General features: G+C 35.1%; 2 protein-coding genes across 5 annotated transcripts; both read left to right on the top strand.

Moving 5' to 3' along the window:
- The first annotated feature begins 542 nt into the window (after positions 1-542).
- Mpp6 (M-phase phosphoprotein 6) lies at positions 543-1,413 on the top strand. Its single transcript, XM_014355419.2, has 3 exons — positions 543-717; positions 823-914; positions 995-1,413. The coding sequence occupies exons 1-3, from the start codon at positions 661-663 to the stop codon at positions 1,302-1,304; spliced, it is 459 nt and encodes a 152-aa protein (XP_014210905.2). The 5' UTR covers positions 543-660; the 3' UTR covers positions 1,305-1,413.
- A 313-nt stretch (positions 1,414-1,726) lies between these two features.
- On the top strand, positions 1,727-17,934 carry LOC106641182 (uncharacterized). 4 transcript variants are annotated; one of them, XM_089593386.1, is made up of 6 exons: positions 1,727-2,322; positions 3,688-3,882; positions 3,958-4,152; positions 4,218-4,695; positions 4,775-4,837; positions 16,002-17,934. In XM_089593386.1, exons 2-6 carry the CDS (start codon positions 3,697-3,699, stop codon positions 16,430-16,432), a joined length of 1,353 nt encoding a protein of 450 aa, XP_089449512.1. In that variant the 5' UTR covers positions 1,727-2,322; positions 3,688-3,696; the 3' UTR covers positions 16,433-17,934. The 4 variants fall into 4 exon arrangements, with proteins under 4 accessions (XP_089449512.1, XP_014210973.1, XP_014210974.2 ...); XM_014355487.2 differs by lacking the exon at positions 16,002-17,934 and adding an exon at positions 13,797-14,810; XM_014355488.2 differs by lacking the exon at positions 16,002-17,934 and adding an exon at positions 11,460-13,281.
- The last annotated feature ends 3,058 nt before the right edge of the window (positions 17,935-20,992 follow it).

The raw sequence follows: 20,992 nt of genomic DNA, 5'->3' as shown, positions 1-20,992 counted from the left end.
TTTGCTTTTGCACGACTAAGTATAATACGGACTATTGTGATAATTTCACACATACACACACACTTGTCAGAAATTTATATATAGATATAGGGCGCGTGTAACGCAAATTTTCAGCTGCTGATGGTAAAAAGGTATCAAAAAAATGTTTTTAAATTATTTTACTAATCGAATTAAAAATTAAAAATTAACTTTTGGGGTGGATTTTAATAGTGGTTTCACACATTTTTAAAGGCTTCGTTCGTAACAACTTCAACTATTGGTTCCCCACATTGATTTTTTTCATTCTGCATAGGTACATTTTTTCCTTGCACGAAATTTTTTTGCGTCGTTCGTACGACAAAATAAGAAAAATAATACAATCCAAATAACTATAATGCTACAGAATGCCACAATTTTTTATTTTATTCGATTTGAATCTCCCGCTGTAGCAGAAGTGAGAAAAATGTGCACAGGACACTCACACATATATATATATATATATATATATATATATAATACACACATGCATAAGTTGAGGAGCAGACTACAAAGTCAAGAGCAACGAGTTACGCTAACCTCTACGAAATTATACATTACTTAGACTTAATTAAGTTATATTTCCTATTTAATCAATTTTTAAAAGTTGTCAGCTCGTAGTGTTTAATTCATATTTATTTCACCATGGCTTTGAAAAATTCCAATCGGAGTTCTCTATCAAAATCAATCCTGGAAATGAAAGTAAGTACCCATTGAGTCTTTCTAATATTTCAGGTATTTTTAACAAAATGAATTAGGTTATACGATGAATTTGATTTATATATTTCTGAAATATATAATTTGTAGTTTATGAAGAGGACAAAAGAGAAGGTAGAAGAGCAAGCGTACCAAAAAGAGGGAGAAGAGTACTTTGGTAGAAAGGGAGTACCAAAACGTGCGTATGTATCACACAAGTGTTTAATTATTCAGTCATCAAAGTATAAATCGTGAACAAATTATAAATGTTGATATGTTCAAGTGGGAAATTCATCATTGAAGCAAGTTTTGCTTTCTGCGAAGAGTTGATCGATGGAAGGATGAGCTTCCAAGGAGAAAATCCCGAAATCGAGAGGATAATGGAGCTGGAGGGCATGACGAAAAATATTAAGAAAGATGACCAAGCCAATGAAATGGATATATCGGATGCTCAGATGGCTAAGGTTTGGCAGACGACGCATAAAATAAATGTCAGAAACATTGGCGTTAAATCTGAAAGGGAGGACAGTGCAGCGGATGAGCCAAAAAGAAAAAGGCCGAAATTTTTGAAGCCAGCTGACGACGACATCTAGTATCAGTGTATTTTCTTTGGATTGTTTTGTTCTGGTAGCGAATGTGTGTATGGACGATTGTGTACAAAAAACGATGAATGATGTGACAAAGATTGAACTATTTATGTGCAGCGATTTATTTTAAATGCATTTGAAACATTTGTTAAGAAATTAATGTGTTTTACACTTTCATTAATTAAAAATTCACCCATTAACTCCCCAAATATAGTTAACAATTAATCGCAACGAGTTTACTCTAAAATAATGAAAATCGATCATTTATAAACAAAAAAAAGGGATAACATATCCTAAGACGTTAATTACGACACCTTCGGTACCGACATTGTGGTTGAGAAAATTGATAAGCATTAGCCGGCCGCGCCGCCGCAGTTAAAAACCGTACAAAGTTCCATCCGCAAAGTTCGCCAAACAAAACACGCACGAGCGCCGCAGAGGGTAAACGCGTTGGTCGAGTTGCACCACAGAAGAAAATGGCCACCATCTGTCATTGCGCTGACGGCTAAGGACTCGTTGTAATTGTAAAGGAAGGACATTGCAAATTGGTTTTTCAAATCGTGTTTTATCGTGTTGAGTAGCCTTCTGAGTATTCGTCGACATCTTCCAGCAACAATACATAGTTGTAGAAAATCGTGTAATGCTCGCGTGAGTTTCGTGGTATGCGCGGGGCTGATATGTTACATTGCTGCTAGCCACCCATTTTTTTCTCGTTCCCTCTCTCTTGCGCTCACTGCAGTTAAAGAGAAAAACACGAGCATTTAAATGTGATAGTGTACCTAATATGTGTGTAGTGTAGAGAAAGCATAAACAGCACAGCTTCTGTACGTGTACGAGTGGGAAAATAGAGACGGCGACATTTAGTGAATCAGAAATTAAAAAACATCCGAATTTGGCGTCAGAATCATCAGCGTTTGCGTCCTACATAGGAAATATCTGCGAAAAGAAGCCGGAGGGTACCATAAACACGAAGCCGAGGAGAGGACGAGGCCAGAAAACAAAGAAGTGCTCGTCGTATAACGCAGTAAGTGAATGTATATAAAAAAAAGAGCTCCTTCTTTACTGTCTCGTGCCTAGAATCATCATCAGTGCGCGTGTTTACCTTGTTCATCATCGTAGGAGTGTGTATACGTATTGTCATCGCACATTTCCTTTCCGTTATATTACCATCAGGATCATTTAAAAGTATAGGTGATGCAGCATATCCAGGCAAGGAAGCAAAAAGAGAAGTTGCATCCAATTCAACCCCTCGTCCTTTAGCTCTTACTACCCTATATAAAAGTATCCTGTACCCCAGCAAGCTTCATCGTATACTTTACAAGCACTTGTCAGTTTTCTTGGTACATATATCTATACCTATACATACGCGTGTGCGTGCGTGCTCCGGGGCCCAGAATACATCTCCCGTCCGTCCCCTCGAGCTGCAGCGCGCTGATCAATAATTTTCGTTCGAGGCTCTCAGGCGCCCGCCTCCTCATCTGCAGGGCAGCACGTACATACATACACACATTTTGTAACAGTAGTACAGTAATCGTAGTGGTAGACAACATGTTGTGCGTATAATATAGATGTATGCTCACATATATATATATATACGTACGGGCTAAAAAGGGCCGTGCATGTGCGCCCATCGTCGTAGCAGCCGCCCCCTCACCCTCGCGCGCTAGCTCCCTGGGCTCCCCCCTCACACCAGACCCCTGGGCTCGACTCTCCCCCCCCGACTCCCTCTCGAGACGGCCCCCTTTTTTTTTTTTATGTATATACGTACAGCCACATACACCTACATTTGCGCGTCTCTCTCTCGTTTCGTATACAAAATGCGTCAGTTATCGAGCTCTCGTCGTTCACGCAGTGATATCGCACGACACGACCAAGTAAAATAAAGAAGAGAAAAATATATAAAATAGTGGTGGCAGAGGGAGACTCGGTTTGGGTACGGTAGCAGCTCGATTTACCACACACATTTTCGACCCTTTGCAGCAGCAGTCGCGGGGATTGGGCAGGATCTATATACCTACGACCTTTTTTTTTCCTCTCCCTCGCACACAACACGCGAACGAGCGACTGGCCTGGCTCCCCTGCTGCTCCGATATCTTTCACATACGTATACTACGCTGCTGCATACTTAGTCACTCGGCACTTTCGGCCCTGTTCGATTTTTCCATCGATGGCCTGATGACTGCGTAAGATTGTCGTCGTCGACGCGCCTCCATACACACAACCAGCACCAGTATCATTAACCTATTAGGTATTGCTGCAACGTTTGCTTGGATAAACTAAATCTTCTTGCGACGTAGTTTTTTTGTTTCATTTTCAACGTAAATTTTTACTTTCAAGTGATTGTAATTGTAAGTTTGTTTGTAACGAAGACTGTCTGCTCTCTTTTCAGGCAAACATCATGGGCTCCAGCCAACAATTCTCCCTTAGGTGGAACAATTACCTCAAGCACATCACCTCCGCGTTCGACACCCTCAGGACTGATGAAGATCTCGTGGACGTGACATTGAGCTGCGAGGGGAAAAGAATCCGGGCTCACAAAATGCTTCTGTCAGCGTGTAGCACATATTTTCGAGACTTATTCAAGGTACGAATTTTGCCTATAATTTCCCTGTGTGTTTTATTGAAGAATCTTGATCAAATATTATCATTGATTTTGCAGGAAAACCCCTGCCAGCATCCCGTAATCATATTTAGGAATGTCAAGTTTGATGATTTGGCTGCTTTGGTTGATTTTATTTATCAAGGTGAAGTTAATGTTGTGCAAGAACAATTGGATAGTTTTATGACAACAGCTGAACTGTTGGCTGTACAAGGTCTTACGGATGGTTCCAGGAAAGATGACTGTTTGATGGAGGTTTGTATCAAATACAAATTTTAATACTCTCTAAAATATACTTACTAACATTAATTTGTTTTTAGGAGGATATTGAAGTTCCCAGTGAACCAGAAGTACAATTAAGAAATATGTCTGGTAGAATAATGACAAATGATAGGGTAAGAAAATCACCAGGTTCGCCGTTGCCATATTATAATACAGATTCTCAGAAAGCCGAATTACCACCAAACAAGAGAAGAAGGTGTAAAGAAAATTCAAATGCACATTCAGAAAGAAACAGGCACATTTCTTCACCCAAGGATTCTGACAAATCTGATGGTCAAGTAGCTGATCCAGTTGAAATAATTCCTTTGATGCCGAATTTAAAATTGGAAATGCCGGAGTATTTGGAACAAGACGGAAGCAGTTGTAGTTACGAAGAGCAAAGTACGGGTGACAATTCAAAAATGTTGGATGACAATCCGGAATTGATAGACAGCGATCACAAGCCAGAAATCACGCAGACCTTTTATTCCAATCAATCGACGGACAATTTGGATGCGACTAAATCATCTGACTTAGGTTCATAATTGATTCATTTAAAAGATCAGGCGTTAACATGTTTTTTTCGGTGGGTTAATAATTTAAACAAATTTTACAGGGTATTTACTTTCTAAACCTGGAACGAGTTCAGGTGACAGGATATCTCACGAATCACTCCAAGGTGAGTTTGCCAAAACTAATTTAAACTTAACATATGACAGTTGTTGCTATTCATGGCTCTTTTCTCATTTTAATCACAGAACTACGTACGTAAATATCATTGAGTGGCAACTACTGTAAATATTACGTTACATTCTTGTTGCATCAAACATTTTTAATTATTAAAGTAAATTTTTAGAATGCAATTCGAATGTAACGTACATTTAAGATTCCATAGTCGATAGAAAGTAATAATTTTCTTAAATACTTAATCACTTGAATTGGACATGAATCTAGTAGCTGAATATTGGCGATGAAACCGTAAAGTATCAAATTTACCTTCAGAAGCTTAAAAAAGCTAGACCATGTATTTTTGCAGTTTACAAAATAAAGAATTTGAATGGTCCATTTTTTTTAGTTAGTTTAGTGACGTTTAATTTCATATATACTAAAATGCTATGAGTGCAACTGGTGGATTCACGTTCATTTTCTCAAACAAGCTTTCCTTTTCTATGGAGTATGGATTTTTCAAATTATTCTTGAAATGTATCATTATAATGAGTATCTACTGTATTAGTAAAGGGGTAGTTAGCTAATAAAAACTCACTCATTAAAAATTAAGTACAATGGCTTTACAGCCTTTGCAGCTTTGCATTATCATACTTGCATACGGTTGAATCTGGTACTACAATTGGGTTATATTAGAAGCAATAATAAATTAATTTTTTATTATTGTTTCAATATGGACATAATTTTCCATAGGCTCTCTAAGATATGTTTATTTATAACATTTGCCACATCCCGTGAACTTGATTTCTTTCTCATCTACGTTGTTGTTATTCATTTATGAAACTTTTTCTAAAATATCGAGCTACAAAGATAATTGATTTTTTATGCTAATACTTGTAATAAAAAATAGTTTTTATGGTTGTAATATAACTAACTGCTAAAACTTTTAGAGTCAAATTGATTGATTAAATTTACATACTAGTAAGCACAATTTTTAAAATCAAATAAAATGTACACGTTAATTTTCTTTTAAGTTTCATAAAAAGAGCAACACTTTTTTTTACTATGCCTGCTTTTTCTTCTCTGTGTTTCTTAAATTAAGATATTCAGTATAATTTAATCAGGTTCACTGTAACACATTACATACAATGGAAAATACAGATAAAAATTGACTAGCGATTATAACACGGCACTTGTCTGTTGCAAGCTCTTTTTCCTCCGTTGATTTTTATAAATTGATTCTTATATTGTGTTTTGAGAGCATGGATTTTTGGATGTAAAAAAATCTTGTGTGGTGACCATATAATCAGGTGTAGGTTGATTTGTAGTTTTTAGTTGAGCATTGCCAAGTGCTGTATGTGTGCCGACAATCACTAATGTTCCTTCTATATGATTTTTCGATGAGGCAACCACTGTTTTAAAAATTTTTTTTTATTTATACAATTACAATTACATCGTAATGAAAACATTAACGCTGTTTTCATAATAAACGACTGCAGCTTTTTTTAGACCTTTCAAGTTATCGTTCTGATTATTTGAAACAACACTTTTTTTGTATTTTATAAGTGTGTAAAAAAAAAATTTTCAGATGTAGAGAAACTTAAAAAGAAGCTATATCAAATCGTACTATATGTGTATGAATCAAACAGACCCATGATAAAAATATTATTTATTGTTAACATTCTGTAATGTGAAATTTGTGCTGCAAAGCACGGCTCATGCAGTGGTTTTGTGTCCTCAGGCGTAAAAGCACTTTTGTTGAAAAAATTTTCTACCTCAACTTTTTCATCTTACGCAACTGCAAATGTATTATGGTGGTGGTGAGACTGGCATGCGTGCGTAATTTTGTATCCTTAAGTAATTTGTTTCTAATAAGGCTGTATCTATTATGTACGAGTAAATTAATTAATCTTATTCTATAACGTTGGTAAGTACATTGATGAGTTAGCAACGATTGAGCATGAAAATTTAGCTTGTGTAAAAATATCTAATCAAAAGGCTTGTCTCCGATTTCAAGTTAGACCAAACTAGTGACGTCCTATTGCAATTGATAAACAATGTTAGACCCAGACAATACATTATTGTTAGTGTCCTCATTTTTTTCTCATTTTTGTACCAGCATAGTTACCATAGTAATGTAAAAAAAAAAAAACAAGCGTTGTTTCTTAACTCTAAAAGTGCAACTTTTACTATTACAACTCAAGTTTTGTTGGTCACCAAAGTAATTAATTATCTCAACATAATGAGATTTATTAAATTTCATATGAAAACAACAGCAAAAAATAACAAGATTCCCAAGCCACTTGAACTTTGCACAATTGAAATCTTGTTTACTTATTGTTTATAAATAGATTGGGGATATTGTACTCCAATCTGTCGTTTGTGAGTACACTCTTTCAGTAACTGATGCATATGTATTTTTTAAACAAATTATGTACGTTTACATATGTTGAAATTAGGTATGAAATTTGACCTGATAAAATAAATACATAGCGTAATAAACCAGTAAATGGAATATGGCTACATGTACTAGCATCGCAATTTGTGCATTTGTTTCTTTTTTTTTTTTTTTTTTTTTTTTTTTTTATTCAATTAATTAATTCATAAAAAAAACTTATTCTTATTGTCATCCGTTGTCATTGCAATAAACAATACGGGTAGTTGTGATATTAAAAATATTGCACTTTTAGGTTTAGACATAATTATTGTTCACGTAGTTTTGTTGTGTTAAAAACTAAGATATCAATCCGATGTATTTTTAAATAATTTTATTACGAGTAGACCGAAAGTGAGAGAAATATCTTGTTGAAAAATCACTGCGAGATTTACAGTAACGTCAAAAACGATCGCATGTCCATACCTAGTAAAGTTGATATAAATAATATGCCTCTTCAAGTTCACTGTTACGTACTGAATATATGAGTACTTGTAACGGCATATAATTTTTCCCGCTTATCGCCATAATCTCACGTGATTATTTATGAAATGAAAAATTGAAACGTTTCATTCAACTGTTTAACGCATAACCACATCCGATTCGAATACTGTACAAGCCATAATTACCACGAAAAATCTCACAGCACCTTTTATGAGAAATTTCTCTCTGCGTCCCGAATTTTCAATAAAAGCCAATTTACTATTGTAAACATTTTTTTTTTTAATTCCAAAGCACCGCGCCGTCGTGCTGATCTTCTGTAAACTTTTTTAAGCATCGACCAGAGCATAGATTTTGTAAATAGACGGATACGATCGATTATCCAAGGTATACCGTGAAGCATACCATCAGGAAATTAGAGGTTGCGATTCTCGAATTTCGAAAAATGTAAATTATCTTCTATATGTACGATTAGGGGGGTGGGAAAAATCAATGACGATTTTTGCTAAGAAGTGCACATGGATACACAAAAGGAAGCAGCACAACGAGCTAGCACCTGGCAATGCTAAATTGTGGGTATTGGTGACTAATATCTATAACTCAGTAACATTAACAAAAACGGACTTGTCCACGGTTCAATGATTAGTTGACGCGAGGTGGCGAGGGGCAACGAAACTAACTGGCTACTATGCTGCTCTGTATGCATGATATACCTTTGTACATAATTAAGCACGAGTAGAACGCGAGGCGAGAAAAAAGCGAAACCGATGATGGTGGCGCGGAGAGAATGAAACGAAGAAGAAAAAAAAAAAAAAATAATAGTCCATAGTTATGGCATCTGGTGCGCTTTAAGCGTTGACTATGGTTGGTGTGTCTGTTGTCTGCAGCAGGAGGAGGTTTGGCGCTCGTGTCCGGCCAGCCGCACAGCCTCAGCAAGGCAAACGGCCACGGCAAGGTGTGCGTGCACTGCAAGCGCCGTGGCGTCCTTACGTCCCGCGGCAAGCTCCGGCAGACGCGTTTCAAGTGCTGGGCCTGCAATGCCTGCCTGTGCCGCTGGCCGTGCTTTGCCGACTTCCACAAGCTAAGATCTATACCCCATATTCCGTCCATTTAGCCTCAACCTGGTGATCATGTAGTAAATCGGTAATGTTACTGATGCGCCGGGCTGCCAATGTACTGTTCGTTTACCGCACTGATTTTGCCACTATACGTATATCGTGTACGTTGGCGTTCATCAGTCGCTTGTCGCTTCACATTGTCAAATAGTTTTTTTTTTTTTTTTTTTTTTTTTTTTTTTGCCGATACCCACAGGACAAATGCTTTGCAAATTCCGTACGTTATCGTGGTCGAATTGTGGAAAACCGTCAAGTTCTTATGAATAGTTTACGCCTCAGCCATCTGATAAAGAAAAAATTACTAAGTATTGATCGTGTCGTATCAAAACCACTGGTTTTTGGTCCAGTTGCTACGTAATTAAAAGTACGCCGGTTTGACTTAACAAACGAATTTATTTTTTAATGTATTTGATAGTTTTCATATTTTAAAATCGGAATTTGATTGTAGATGGAGGTATCGTTTATTGATCGTTAACAATTAAAAACAAAAGTGTATTTACTTCAAACAAGAGGTGTCTCTTGTAATTTTTTTTTTTATACGTGGTTTTTTTTGAAAAAGTTTAGAAAAGCCATTGACTGGTATTGTGCACATTTCCCTTGTAAAAGTTATACATTTAAATAAAATTTAAGAGTCTCTTTTCACCTTGGTGTGTTGATATGCATATCTCTTCACAATAGTAAAGCTTGAAAAAAACTTATATGATCTAAATAAATACAATAGTTTCGGGGTGTGCACGTTTCTGCAAGGCGTGAGTTTTTGGGTTTAAATAGTGAAAAAATTTCCTAGCCGATTATTACAAGAGATATTTTCTTCACTGTCTAAGACTTGATTCTTTAATCTTGGTATAGAATATAGGTGATGAAATAACGTATCGAGTCAATAAACGAAGAGATAGCTTCTTCCCTCAAAAAGTTGGATATTCAGTTTAATCCAGAATAGAAACTTGTGTGACTGTTTAAAAAAATTCATAAATTTTAAATACTAATCATTGTGTCATAAAAAAAAATTTTTTTATGTACGTTATGAGGGATGTCAATATTCAGTTAAGAATTACAGTTACAATCCAATACATAATAAACATTTAATTCCTCTTCCAAGTCCATTTTAATTACTATCCTTAAAGATCGTCAAATTTAAAGAAAAAAATTTTGAACTGTTCATAACAATATTGTATTAATAAATAATGCGGTATCTATGATTTAATATGATTAAAGTATCGACCCCAAAAATTCAAATTTAGACTACCAAGATTATGAAAAAAAATTAAAGATTCGTTTGCTAAGTAAAATCATGTGGCCACGAGATTTTTAATTTGGTAAATGCACTAAAAAGTCATAGAATTTGCTTCGCAGATCCTTCGGGTTGCAAAATATCCCCGGTGGCGATGGCGCTTCTGCGACGAAAACTATTACTAAAGTATTAACGTCTTATAAGTGTGAGCAATTAATTTAAAAAGTTAAAGTAATTTTTAAGTTTTATGTACAAATTTATACTTTGATCTTATTTTTATAAACCCGGTGAATTTTTAAAAAGTATTAGATTTTGTCAATAAATATATTTTCAAGAGCATTAACCTTGGAATATGTTAGATAGAGTATTATGTAAATATTTAAATTAAATCTTATAAAGCTTATACTATGTGTAACGTATAATGTGTATGATATAGGCTATATTTTTGCGTCCAAGTCGGATATTCTACGTTGCGATCGATATACTTACTTTATAAACGTCTACTAAAAACTTGTAGTGTAATTATTTGAAATTTGTGCAATTGGTAATCGATATGGTTAACAATTTAAAACCACTTAAAGTTTATGAAATAAAAAAAATGAGGAACCAAAAAAGCAATAATCTGAAAACAAATTCTGGATTTTGCGTTTCAAGTATTATTTTTATTGACATTCGTATATATCAGTAACATGAAATCAGAGTACAAATTCATTGATCTTATGTAACTTAAGTTAAGATTTATATACTATCGATGAAAAATACTTAGCAAAATAATTTATTGTCTCGTTTTTTGCGATAAATTTCGGTATAGACTGATATGTAACCTTACTGGTAACACATATGCGATTTTTGTAACCACTCCTTAGGTACCTATAATTAGTTAAACTTACTCTGTATTTACAAAAAATCTTTCTCAGTAATCAACAAAACTCATACTGCTCATTACTATGTAAGGTGTCGATGGCTATAAAAAATGGGTTGTGCAAGAATGCATTATTGCCTCTTTCATGAATTATGTGTTTGTCATTGGATCAGTTGATACAAGAGTTGCATCCGTTTTTTGGGAATTTTTCGGGTTGTTGCTTACCACTGAGCCTTTGAATGTGTTCTATCGTCTAATCAGGCTTTATCCTAGCTTTTGCTTTCATGCCATTGATCTTATTACATAAAAAAAAAAAAAACAATAATCTCGTGCACGTATATGAGAAAAGCTGTATTACAAGCACAATTTGAGCTATATACGTGCGTGCGATTGGTAAAGTTGAAGGTGATAAATTTGAAAAAATGGAACGAAAAACCAACAAACAAACAACACGAAGACGCGTAATGCTGGTGAATGACGATTATCACGAGAGGAAAAAAAGGGAGAAGAGGTGTTGCAGGTGCTGATGTGGTTTGATGTGTTTATTTATAGAACAGCCAGGAGATGCAGGTGGTAGTTCGGGCCCGAATCATGCCGATTTGGGCGCGTGTGTCGATGATGACGATAACGAACAGAGCTCGGATTCCGAATTAGTGTTTCGCTGTAGGATTTGTTGGAAGGCTTTCAAGCACCCGATATCCTTGACGCTCCACAAGGATTTGCATACGGGTCAGACCAGGTGTCCCATTTGTCAACGCATCTTTAGTCGGAGTTACGATATGAGGGTGCACCTCTTTCGAATACACAAACACCACGATCTGTTGAACGTCGATGCTAAGATAAGCACGTCAAACAGTAAAAAGAAATAACTACTTTCGCTCTGTTGCGGTCTCTTATTTTTACCAATCATCCATTGTTATATACAGTTTTTTTTTTTTCTTCAAATACAAAAGCTACAGTACAAGGGGTACGAGTTCTGAGAAGAGCACAGCTTTAACATATGTTATCTACCTCTTACGTACAGAGTTACAAAAGAGCATAATTTATGCTTGAATGAAAGTAAATTTATTTTAAATAGCGTCCTATGCAAACTAATAATTTTTTACCATTACCCATAAAAAAAATTTTTTTTAATATCTCAGTCTTTTTATTTTTAATGGATCCTGTTTGGAAAAGTTGCATAGTGGTACAAACTGAATTATTTAAGCTACCATTGGTAACATTAATAAAACTGATGGAAAGCAATTTTTTTGTATAGTTTATACTACTAACTGGGACCAATTGTGATCTCTTTTCAGAACTTTATCCAAATATGGAAAAAAAACTTTGTGCCATACATAAAAATCAATAATTTTTAAATTAAGGTACAATTAACAGGGTATTTGTATTTTTCATACGTACAAAGTTGTGTCAATATAGACGTTTCCGTAAAAATAAGATACCTATGTGAGAGTTAATTTGAAAGCTGATTTTTCACGCAAATATTCTAAAGAATATTTAAATACCGTACGTAAACAGTTCCTAGATAATAAGAAAACCATAAAACAGTGAAAATGAATAAAGCTTTAAAATAACTGTTATGAGATTGCGATATCACTTTTACTTGTGAAGAATAGCTGAAAGCAAGTCGCGAACTGCAGTTGGAAAATGTATCGTAAAAATAATTTTGTACATAATATAATTTTTTTTTTTTATTATTATTATTTCTATAAGTGAATAAGTACTTGAAACAATCTTGAATGAAAACAAAACAAAAAAATTGTTGTATAAACATTATAAATTACTTCTTCATTTGTTGTTGTTTGAAATGCTTAGATCGTTAAATTTAATAATAACCATCATCAAATGATAAAGTATCTTCTGAAGAAAGAAAAAAACTTTTTTTAAACTTGTTTGTTTTTTATCATTCGTGAAAAGTTGTGCTTTGATCTAGTACTTAAGAATATTTTTCATTAAATGCTTTAAAAGTTTTGCTCTTTTTATCTTACCACTTTGAAAGTTTCTCGTGATAGACATACAGGACCGATGTGATACAAGCGATTTAATTTAGTATACTGCGTGCGTACACTGATAAAAAAGTATGAGCCAAGCATGTATAAAAATCACTGAGATCACGAAATATATTTTTACTTTGACTACCATTGTTTGATTCTATTGATTGCTCAATGACATCGTTCAATAATTATTTAAGATTTAAGAATTTCGCAATAAAAAAAAAAAACATAAATGAAATGTTGATCGACATTTTGTCAATTACCGATTTATCAAGCACCACGCGAACAAACCCATACCCGAGGATACAAACGATTAAGTACTTTTACCAGTGAATTAAACAATTTAGCATTGCTTGACGAAACATTTTAATCCAAATTAATTGCAAACCATTGGACTTTCTATTCTATTATTATAAATGTATATAAATGTATATACATTGCAGTTGTAATTAAAGCGAAATTAACAAGCTTTTTGACTAAACGAATTAATGATTAATAATGAAAATAACACAATCTAATTCTTACTTGGTGAAAGGCGAATTATATGCTTGTGGGTAAATAATGTAGGTACTGATACTGACCAAAAATTTCCGAATCTTAGTCACAATAATGCAAAAGATGATTAAATACGTGTACATACAACACGCACATATATATACTTGCCGGGATGTTACTGCGTCTTCGAGTTAAACAGCTGTTCAAGGCGTATTGATTTCCCGGCCTCGTAGATTTGTACAAGGGACACTCTGCTCTATCTAGATAACCAGTCAATAACAACTCTTAGCTATACTACCCAAAAAAAAAAAAAATTCTCTCGATTGAAAAAGAAAATAATGATAAACGTGAAAAAAGAAAAATGTGTGTCAACGGGAAATACTTTGGATTGTGTGCGCAGAGGCGGCGCACGAATCATCGGCACACGGCCGGCATCAGCAGCTAAACCCACAGCCGAAAGTAATCGACGATAGCCAAAGTAGGCCCGGAACGGGCAGCAACGACAACGTGGAAGTGAGGCGGCGGTATCGGTCGCTGCAAGACGAGAACGGGCGCTGGATATGCGACGTCTGCGGCAAGGTGTACAACCGGGGCGACAGCCTAGCCCACCATCGCAGCATTCACCGGGGCGACACCATCTGCCCGATCTGCCAGGCCGTGTTCACCCGCAAGTACACCATGCGCTGCCACATGATCAACGTCCACGGTGTCTTGACCAAACAGTCCCGGCCACAGCCGTCGCAGCTTAACTCCTAAGAACAACACCTATACCGATGAATCGTTGATATTTTTGTACCTGTACGTTGTCGTTAGAGACTAGTTTCTTTCAAATTGGGTACTTTGTCCTCGAACCGTGATATCGCCAACAAAAGTGAATGTATGCGGGGCTTCGTACATTAATTCGCGGAAAACGAGCTTTTAGGATTTCTCATTGCATTACTATATGGAGGTATCATCCCTTTTTCTCACGTTTTTCCACCAATATTTCAAGACTTATTTTTTGTTTGTTTTTTCACTCCAAAACTGTTTTATACTATGACGTAGCATATATTGTTTCAAGTATTATATTGTAACATATACATATATATACGTACGTACATACGGTACATATTGTGTATGTGAGTAGAGTAGGACTATGTGCATTATGTCGTACCTCCGAGCCAAAAGGAATTTTATACAACCTTTTTCTTTTTTACAAAAGTTTTTTTTAACCGTTTACAGTTTTACGTTGTTCCAGCGTTGAACACGTTGGGGAACGATACTAGTGTCATAATTACAATTTGACATTGCAAATTTTTCTAGTAACTCGATGTGCTTCGTCTTTTTCGACTGATAATTTTAAGTAGTTTTATACTTAACACGTATGTATAGTTGCACAAATATGTATTTTTTAAGATGTATAAAAGTATGTTTTTCATTAAAATTGCGTAGCTGTAGTATTTTGATTTAAATTGCGTAGCATCTTAGTTGTCCCTTTTTTTTTTTTTTTTTTTTTCAAGTGTAACAAAATTACTTTAATATAGTAATTATAAGAATATTTTGAATAAACTAAGTTGAATATCATATTTGAGTTGTATTTGGGATCGACAAGAAAACATATGTGAGGATGAATAATCAGAATTTTTTTTTTTTTTTAATATAAATTTTATCTAAGAATCTAGAATCAAGGAAAATAGAGAAAACAAAATTCGAATATTTGAAATTGAAACACAATCGTCTTTAAAGTGGTAAGCCTTAAAAACAATATTATAGCATTATGGAAGGAACATGGTTGTCGAATCATAAAAAAAAATAATTGAGAAAGTATAACGTTGTAGTTTTTTTTTTTGTATCTGAAAATATCGCCTACTATTTTTAATCACTTGTACTTAATTTTGCTTCTTTGTAAGTGCGTTTTTTCATTAAATTTGAAAAAGTTTTTTTTTACGTGCATGTCATTGAAATGTTTTTGTCATTTATAAGTGTTGTTACACTTGGTTTGCAATTTAACTTGATTCATTATTCCATTAGTGCTAGAACGTACATAATATTATTTTTAGTAATCTTACGCATTTAACTTGCCTCATTGCGCATTATTTAAACATTCCTTTATTACGTTCTAGTACTGATATTGTCGTAATTGTTATTATCTATTTAAATATAAAATTTATTAATCTAGCAGTCATATTAATTGTAGCATGATGTTTATTGAAAAACGTGAAGTGCTAACCTTCATCATTGTTTGTTTTTTTATACATTTTATCATGAGTTGCCGCAAATGTTGCAAAAAAAAAAAAATCCAACTTGACAAGAATTTTAACAAGTAAAATCAAAGCGAACGCTATTGTGAGAGCTTCATTGAAATTTTTTACTCAAACGCGAAAAGGGTCGATGTGAGTGAAACTATAGGAGCTAAAGACGAGTAAAAACACATTTATCTAGACTAAATTGAACTACACTAGAGAAAAAGAGTCAAATGTCCCTCAAATTATACATGACACAGCGATCAGTCATAAAAGAAAGGGAAAAAGAAAACGAGGACGAGACACGCACTTTAACTTTGGTATAAAAAAAAAAAAAAAAAAAAAAAAAAAAAAAAAAAAAAAAAATATTCTCCTTGATTTAGATTCTCGTACAGTGGTCATCGAACAACCGTCGCATTCTTGCAAACTCTGCGGTAAAACGTTCTGGAACCGAGATTCCATGTATAAGCACATGAACATGCACAAGGGCACGACCCAGTGCCCGGTGTGCCACAAAGTCCTAAGCCGCACGACGCACATGAAGCGCCACCTGAAAAACCGCCACGGCTGGCTCGGCGTGGGATCAACGCAGGACGCTGCCTCCGTCGTTGCCAACTCCAACTCGCGGTCCAACGCCACCTCCTCCACCACCACCACCACCAACACCACCTCCTCGTCCTCAGCAGCTAGGGGTAGCCGTGGCGCCGGCACGTCATCCCCCAATGGCGCAGCCGATTCCGGGACCCCGACCTTCACGACCATACGCATCAGGGAGAGCAGCGTCGAGAGAATCACTTCTAGTCCCCTCCCTTAGTCCAGCGGTCGGGGGGTGCCGCAGCGAACAGTTCCACCGAGACGATCACGACGACGCCCACGACGACGAAGACGAGAGGGAGCTATCAAGAGATGAGAGCCAAGAGTTGTGCGCGCGTATGCGACGCGTGATTAAAGAAAGAGAAACAACAAAATTAAAATTATTACAATTAACTAACTAAATTCAAACCAAAACAGATACAACATATACTACCTGTCTTTGAAAAGGATTCGCGCCCTAGTCATTTATACACAAAGTCTATATATATATATATATATTATATTTGTTTTTTGCGCGTGATTGTGCGGGTGGGCTTGAGGTAACGCACCCTCGCGATGCGTGTACATAAATATACTAAATAATGGGCGTGCATGGTGATAAATATATAAATATAAATACTGGTGTACGTGGATGTGGTACATAAATGTATACAAACAGACGTGTACGTAATTTGATATTTAACCGGCGAGATGTAAATCTATGTATATGTACGTGTACGTGTGAGATCCACGATATGTCGAGTGTTTACGAGAAAAGTAGTTTTCCTCGTCATTTGAATTGTATTTCGATTTTCATTAACGATCTGATGTGTTACTCGTGTATTGTTTTATTTTCATTTATTTAGACAACATTTCCGTCGGTGTCTCGAGTTGGCGTGAACTTTGCGCACCAGAGTGCTCGAACTTACTAATACGTAGTAATAATTACCACACACACACGCTGCAAAAGCTCATTTTGCAACCAAAGATAATCAGATAGGCGAATAACGTGGAAAATAAATGATATTATCTAGTCAAAGCTATTAATTTTTCCAGTACTTAACTAGCATATACATGTTTCAAGAGGAATGTGCATTTTCTCAGTGGCCGTGTATCATCGCCGTGTAAATTTTGTTACTGCGTTAGCAAGTACAAGCTGCTTTTGTATTTTTGTTTTGTTTTTTTGTCTTTTTTCTTCAAATAAGTATCGATACAATTTTTACTTTTAACTTTACTAAAAAGCGTGGGGGCTTATTTTATCAAATTCGTAATAGATGTGACTGTAAACACGATGTACGAGTGAAAATATTTATTTTAATATACCCTTTCCTAATTAAAAAAAAAAACTCGATTGAGTTTAGTACCACAGTCGTAGGTATAATATAAATGAGCCCTCATTGCCGAACGGTCGCTAGAATGCCATACTAGTCTTGCAAGTAATGTGAGGTTATGTGCACCAAGTAATATTTTCGTGTGATCTCTGGTCTGAATGTGATTGTGAGAAAAAAAGGAAGAGAAATAAGTTGAAGAAAATTCTCATCCTAAAACTCGAAAATATCCTTAGAATAAACGATCCGTTGTATATCATATATGTATTCTCGATGTATGTTTGTAATTTTTTTTTTTTCTTCATAATATAAGAATATAGTACCTAATTACAAGCACTTTTATACAAACGTTAAAAGCATGATCCAAAGTATTTGTCACGTAAGTTTCATCACTTGAAAATTTAATTATAATTACACTGATGATTGATTTATAAAATCAAACCAATTTCCGAGATAAAATGTTTGATTTAATCAAATATTTTATATAATTAGATGCCAATGCTATGTTACACATATAAGTGCAATTACAATTTTTGCTTATAATTATACGAATATTCCCGTAAAGAGTTGTAGTTTGTTGATGCTTTTATGCGTTTCAAAATGTAACTTAGTGAGTCGAGTATGTTATACTCCATTTGTTTTTAAAATTGAAAAAAAAAAAAAAATTTTGATCGTAACGTTAAAAAGATCAGGTACGTTTATGCAATGAAAAAATATTTGCTATGTAATAGCGAAAAAAATAAAAGTTGATCAAACTTATTCTACCATAGCAAATAATTTTTATGTATTAGTTTTCCGTGTTCACTTTGCTTTATGTAGCTAACCAAATGTTAATCCAAAGCGCAAATGAAAAGAAGAAGTATATTATTTTTGTTATTTTAGACAAATAATGAACATGCACATTCCTCGTAAGTCACAATAATTTTAAGTACAAGATTGCCAATTATTATTTTGCTAAGCATACAAATAATAATAAAATCTATATAATTATACTTAGTTAAACATACACCCATGTGCAAGCGTGCCAACGTGTGTATGTATAATTGATTGATTATATATATATATATATATATATATATATATATTTCTAAAGTAAGTAAATTTATGTTTGGCTTACTAAACCATGTAAGTAAAAATATGTGTGAATAAAATTTTAAAATACCAAATCGCAGCTAAATCAATTATACCTCCTCATTAAAATTTACTAAATACATGCAAAAAGGAACTTTATTTTTTATTTCAAGTATGTTATTGTTGTTTAAATTTACCTAAATTGAATCCATAATTACCCAAATACGTTATCGACTAATGTATTTATGGTATTATTCAATAACACTGTTATCTCAAAATTCAATATAAATTAAGGTATAGTCTAGAAAAAGGATGTTTCTTTGGATTCGATAAAGGAAATGATTGAAAAGTTTGTTACCTAAAATGTAGTATAAAACACCACCAGTCAAGGTAGACGAATGGAAAATTGGCACCCAGTAATATTCATTTTTTATTTTTATTTTTTTGTTCTAAACACACAACTCCACCTAGTTTTAGATTCAAACACAGATATCACCATGCAATCGAATTTATTGTCACGTATACCTAATAAAATTTTAACCAAAAGTGTAGAATACACGGATATCGCGTGCTCAGTTTTTCAGAGAAGCATTTACCCCTAGGGTGCTAACATAAACTGACACGCGTAGCAGCAATGCATGCCTGAAAAACGTGCTGAAAAGATTCAAAGAAAAAAGAAAAAAAAATGTATAGCGGTATGATAATGCGTGGGCAAAAATGGCAAACATAAACCATAAACATAAATAAAAAAAAAAGAGAAAGAAGAATAAGCAAAGATGAGTGAAAGGGAGAAGGGGATGTGTGTGACAAAGGTGTTAAATGTGTGTTGCAGGCGGGGTGGGGGTGGTGGTGGGCCGAAAGCGGAAGTACGCCACGCAGCAGCTGCCCGGCGAGGAAGGAGCTGCCGGCGGTGGGGCTGCCGTTGCCGGTCAAGTGGTGATGCAGGGCCCGGGCCGGTTCTCGTGCAGCCTCTGTGGCAGCGTTTACAAGCACCTGGCTTCGCTGACCCAGCACCTCGAGGTGCACCGCAACCAAACGACCTGCGTCCTCTGCCACACCACGCTCAGCCGTAGGACCGATTTGCGCCGGCACATGCGCCTGAAGCACAACATGCAGTGGCAAAAGTCCACCCTCCAGAGGCACCGCAGGTCCAAAAACAAAGGATCCGACTCGTAAGGGCGAGGCAGCTTGTCGAGAGCAAAGCAGTGACTTCACCTCGCGTTGTCGTTAAACAAATTATTTGACGGCCTGTACCTGTACTTTTCGGTCATTTCCGTCGCACACCGAATCTCTACTGGGGAAAAAAAAAAAAAAAAAAAGTGATCGAGCCGATCTGTCGCTACTGCCACAGCTGCTTATGGTCTTCGTTTTCAGGTATACCTACACGCAAAGCGAATTCGAATCGAGCGAGCAAAGCTGCATGGACAACAACAACAAGCAACTATACTACTATTACCATATACCACGACACCATACACACGATCGAATACGATCGACAAACTATCAAATTACCGATATCCTCCATGTATTTACATTCATGAAAAATGAATACATTCATCGTTTGCACACAATCGCGTTCATTGTACTTTTGCTGTGTTTCATTTATTTTTTGCATCAGCTGTATACAGCTGTTTTTTTTTTATTATTTACCATGAAAAAACGAACTCATTAATTTTATTTTGTTTTCGTTCCTTTGACGATGTTAGGATTTATTAGTATAGGTAAAAATGAGCCGAGTGTCGATAGATCGGCGTTGGCACAAACACTTAACGAGTACAATTGAATTTACAGAGTAAGATAGAACCTGCCTATATATATACACGTTATCGTTCACAACATGCGTAAACTCTGCCAATGCATATTTATTTTTCAAGTAGATTTTACATGCATACATGAATAAAGGACATTGACCCGAGATACATGTGCATCTATAGTGAGAAAACTGCTGTAAACTGATTGCGATTATAATGTTATACGACAGGACTCGAGATTACTTGCACTAGTCACTAGAACGTAAGTTATACGTATACATATACGTGTATAAATTCGCACATAGTACCTATATACATGGCACGTTTTTCGAGAAGCGCATGCTTTGTTGAGCATTTTTTTTTAGCTTTAACATGTTGTGTTTAACTGTGACTAAATGTGAATCTTTTTATTAAATTTTTTTTTATTCGATGCGTAATGAGTTTTGTAACGTGCTTTTAAATTAACAATACATTATATGTATACTAAGTAGTAAAATTCTAGTAAAAATGGTATTTTTAGGAAACACTAGTCTTTTAGATGTTTTTAGTTATGATAACTGAAATAAATTTTTTTTTACAAGTATAAAATATTTTCATCACAACAGAGAAAACATATCGAAAAATACACAATTAGTATCCTGGGGCTGTAAA

Source organism: Copidosoma floridanum, unplaced genomic scaffold, assembly GCF_036245765.1.
Source record: "Copidosoma floridanum isolate Cflo_tuat_1 unplaced genomic scaffold, Cflo_Japanese_pri ptg000019l, whole genome shotgun sequence".
Classification (NCBI taxonomy): domain Eukaryota; kingdom Metazoa; phylum Arthropoda; class Insecta; order Hymenoptera; family Encyrtidae; genus Copidosoma; species Copidosoma floridanum.
This window is presented reverse-complemented; position numbering and strand designations above follow the sequence as displayed.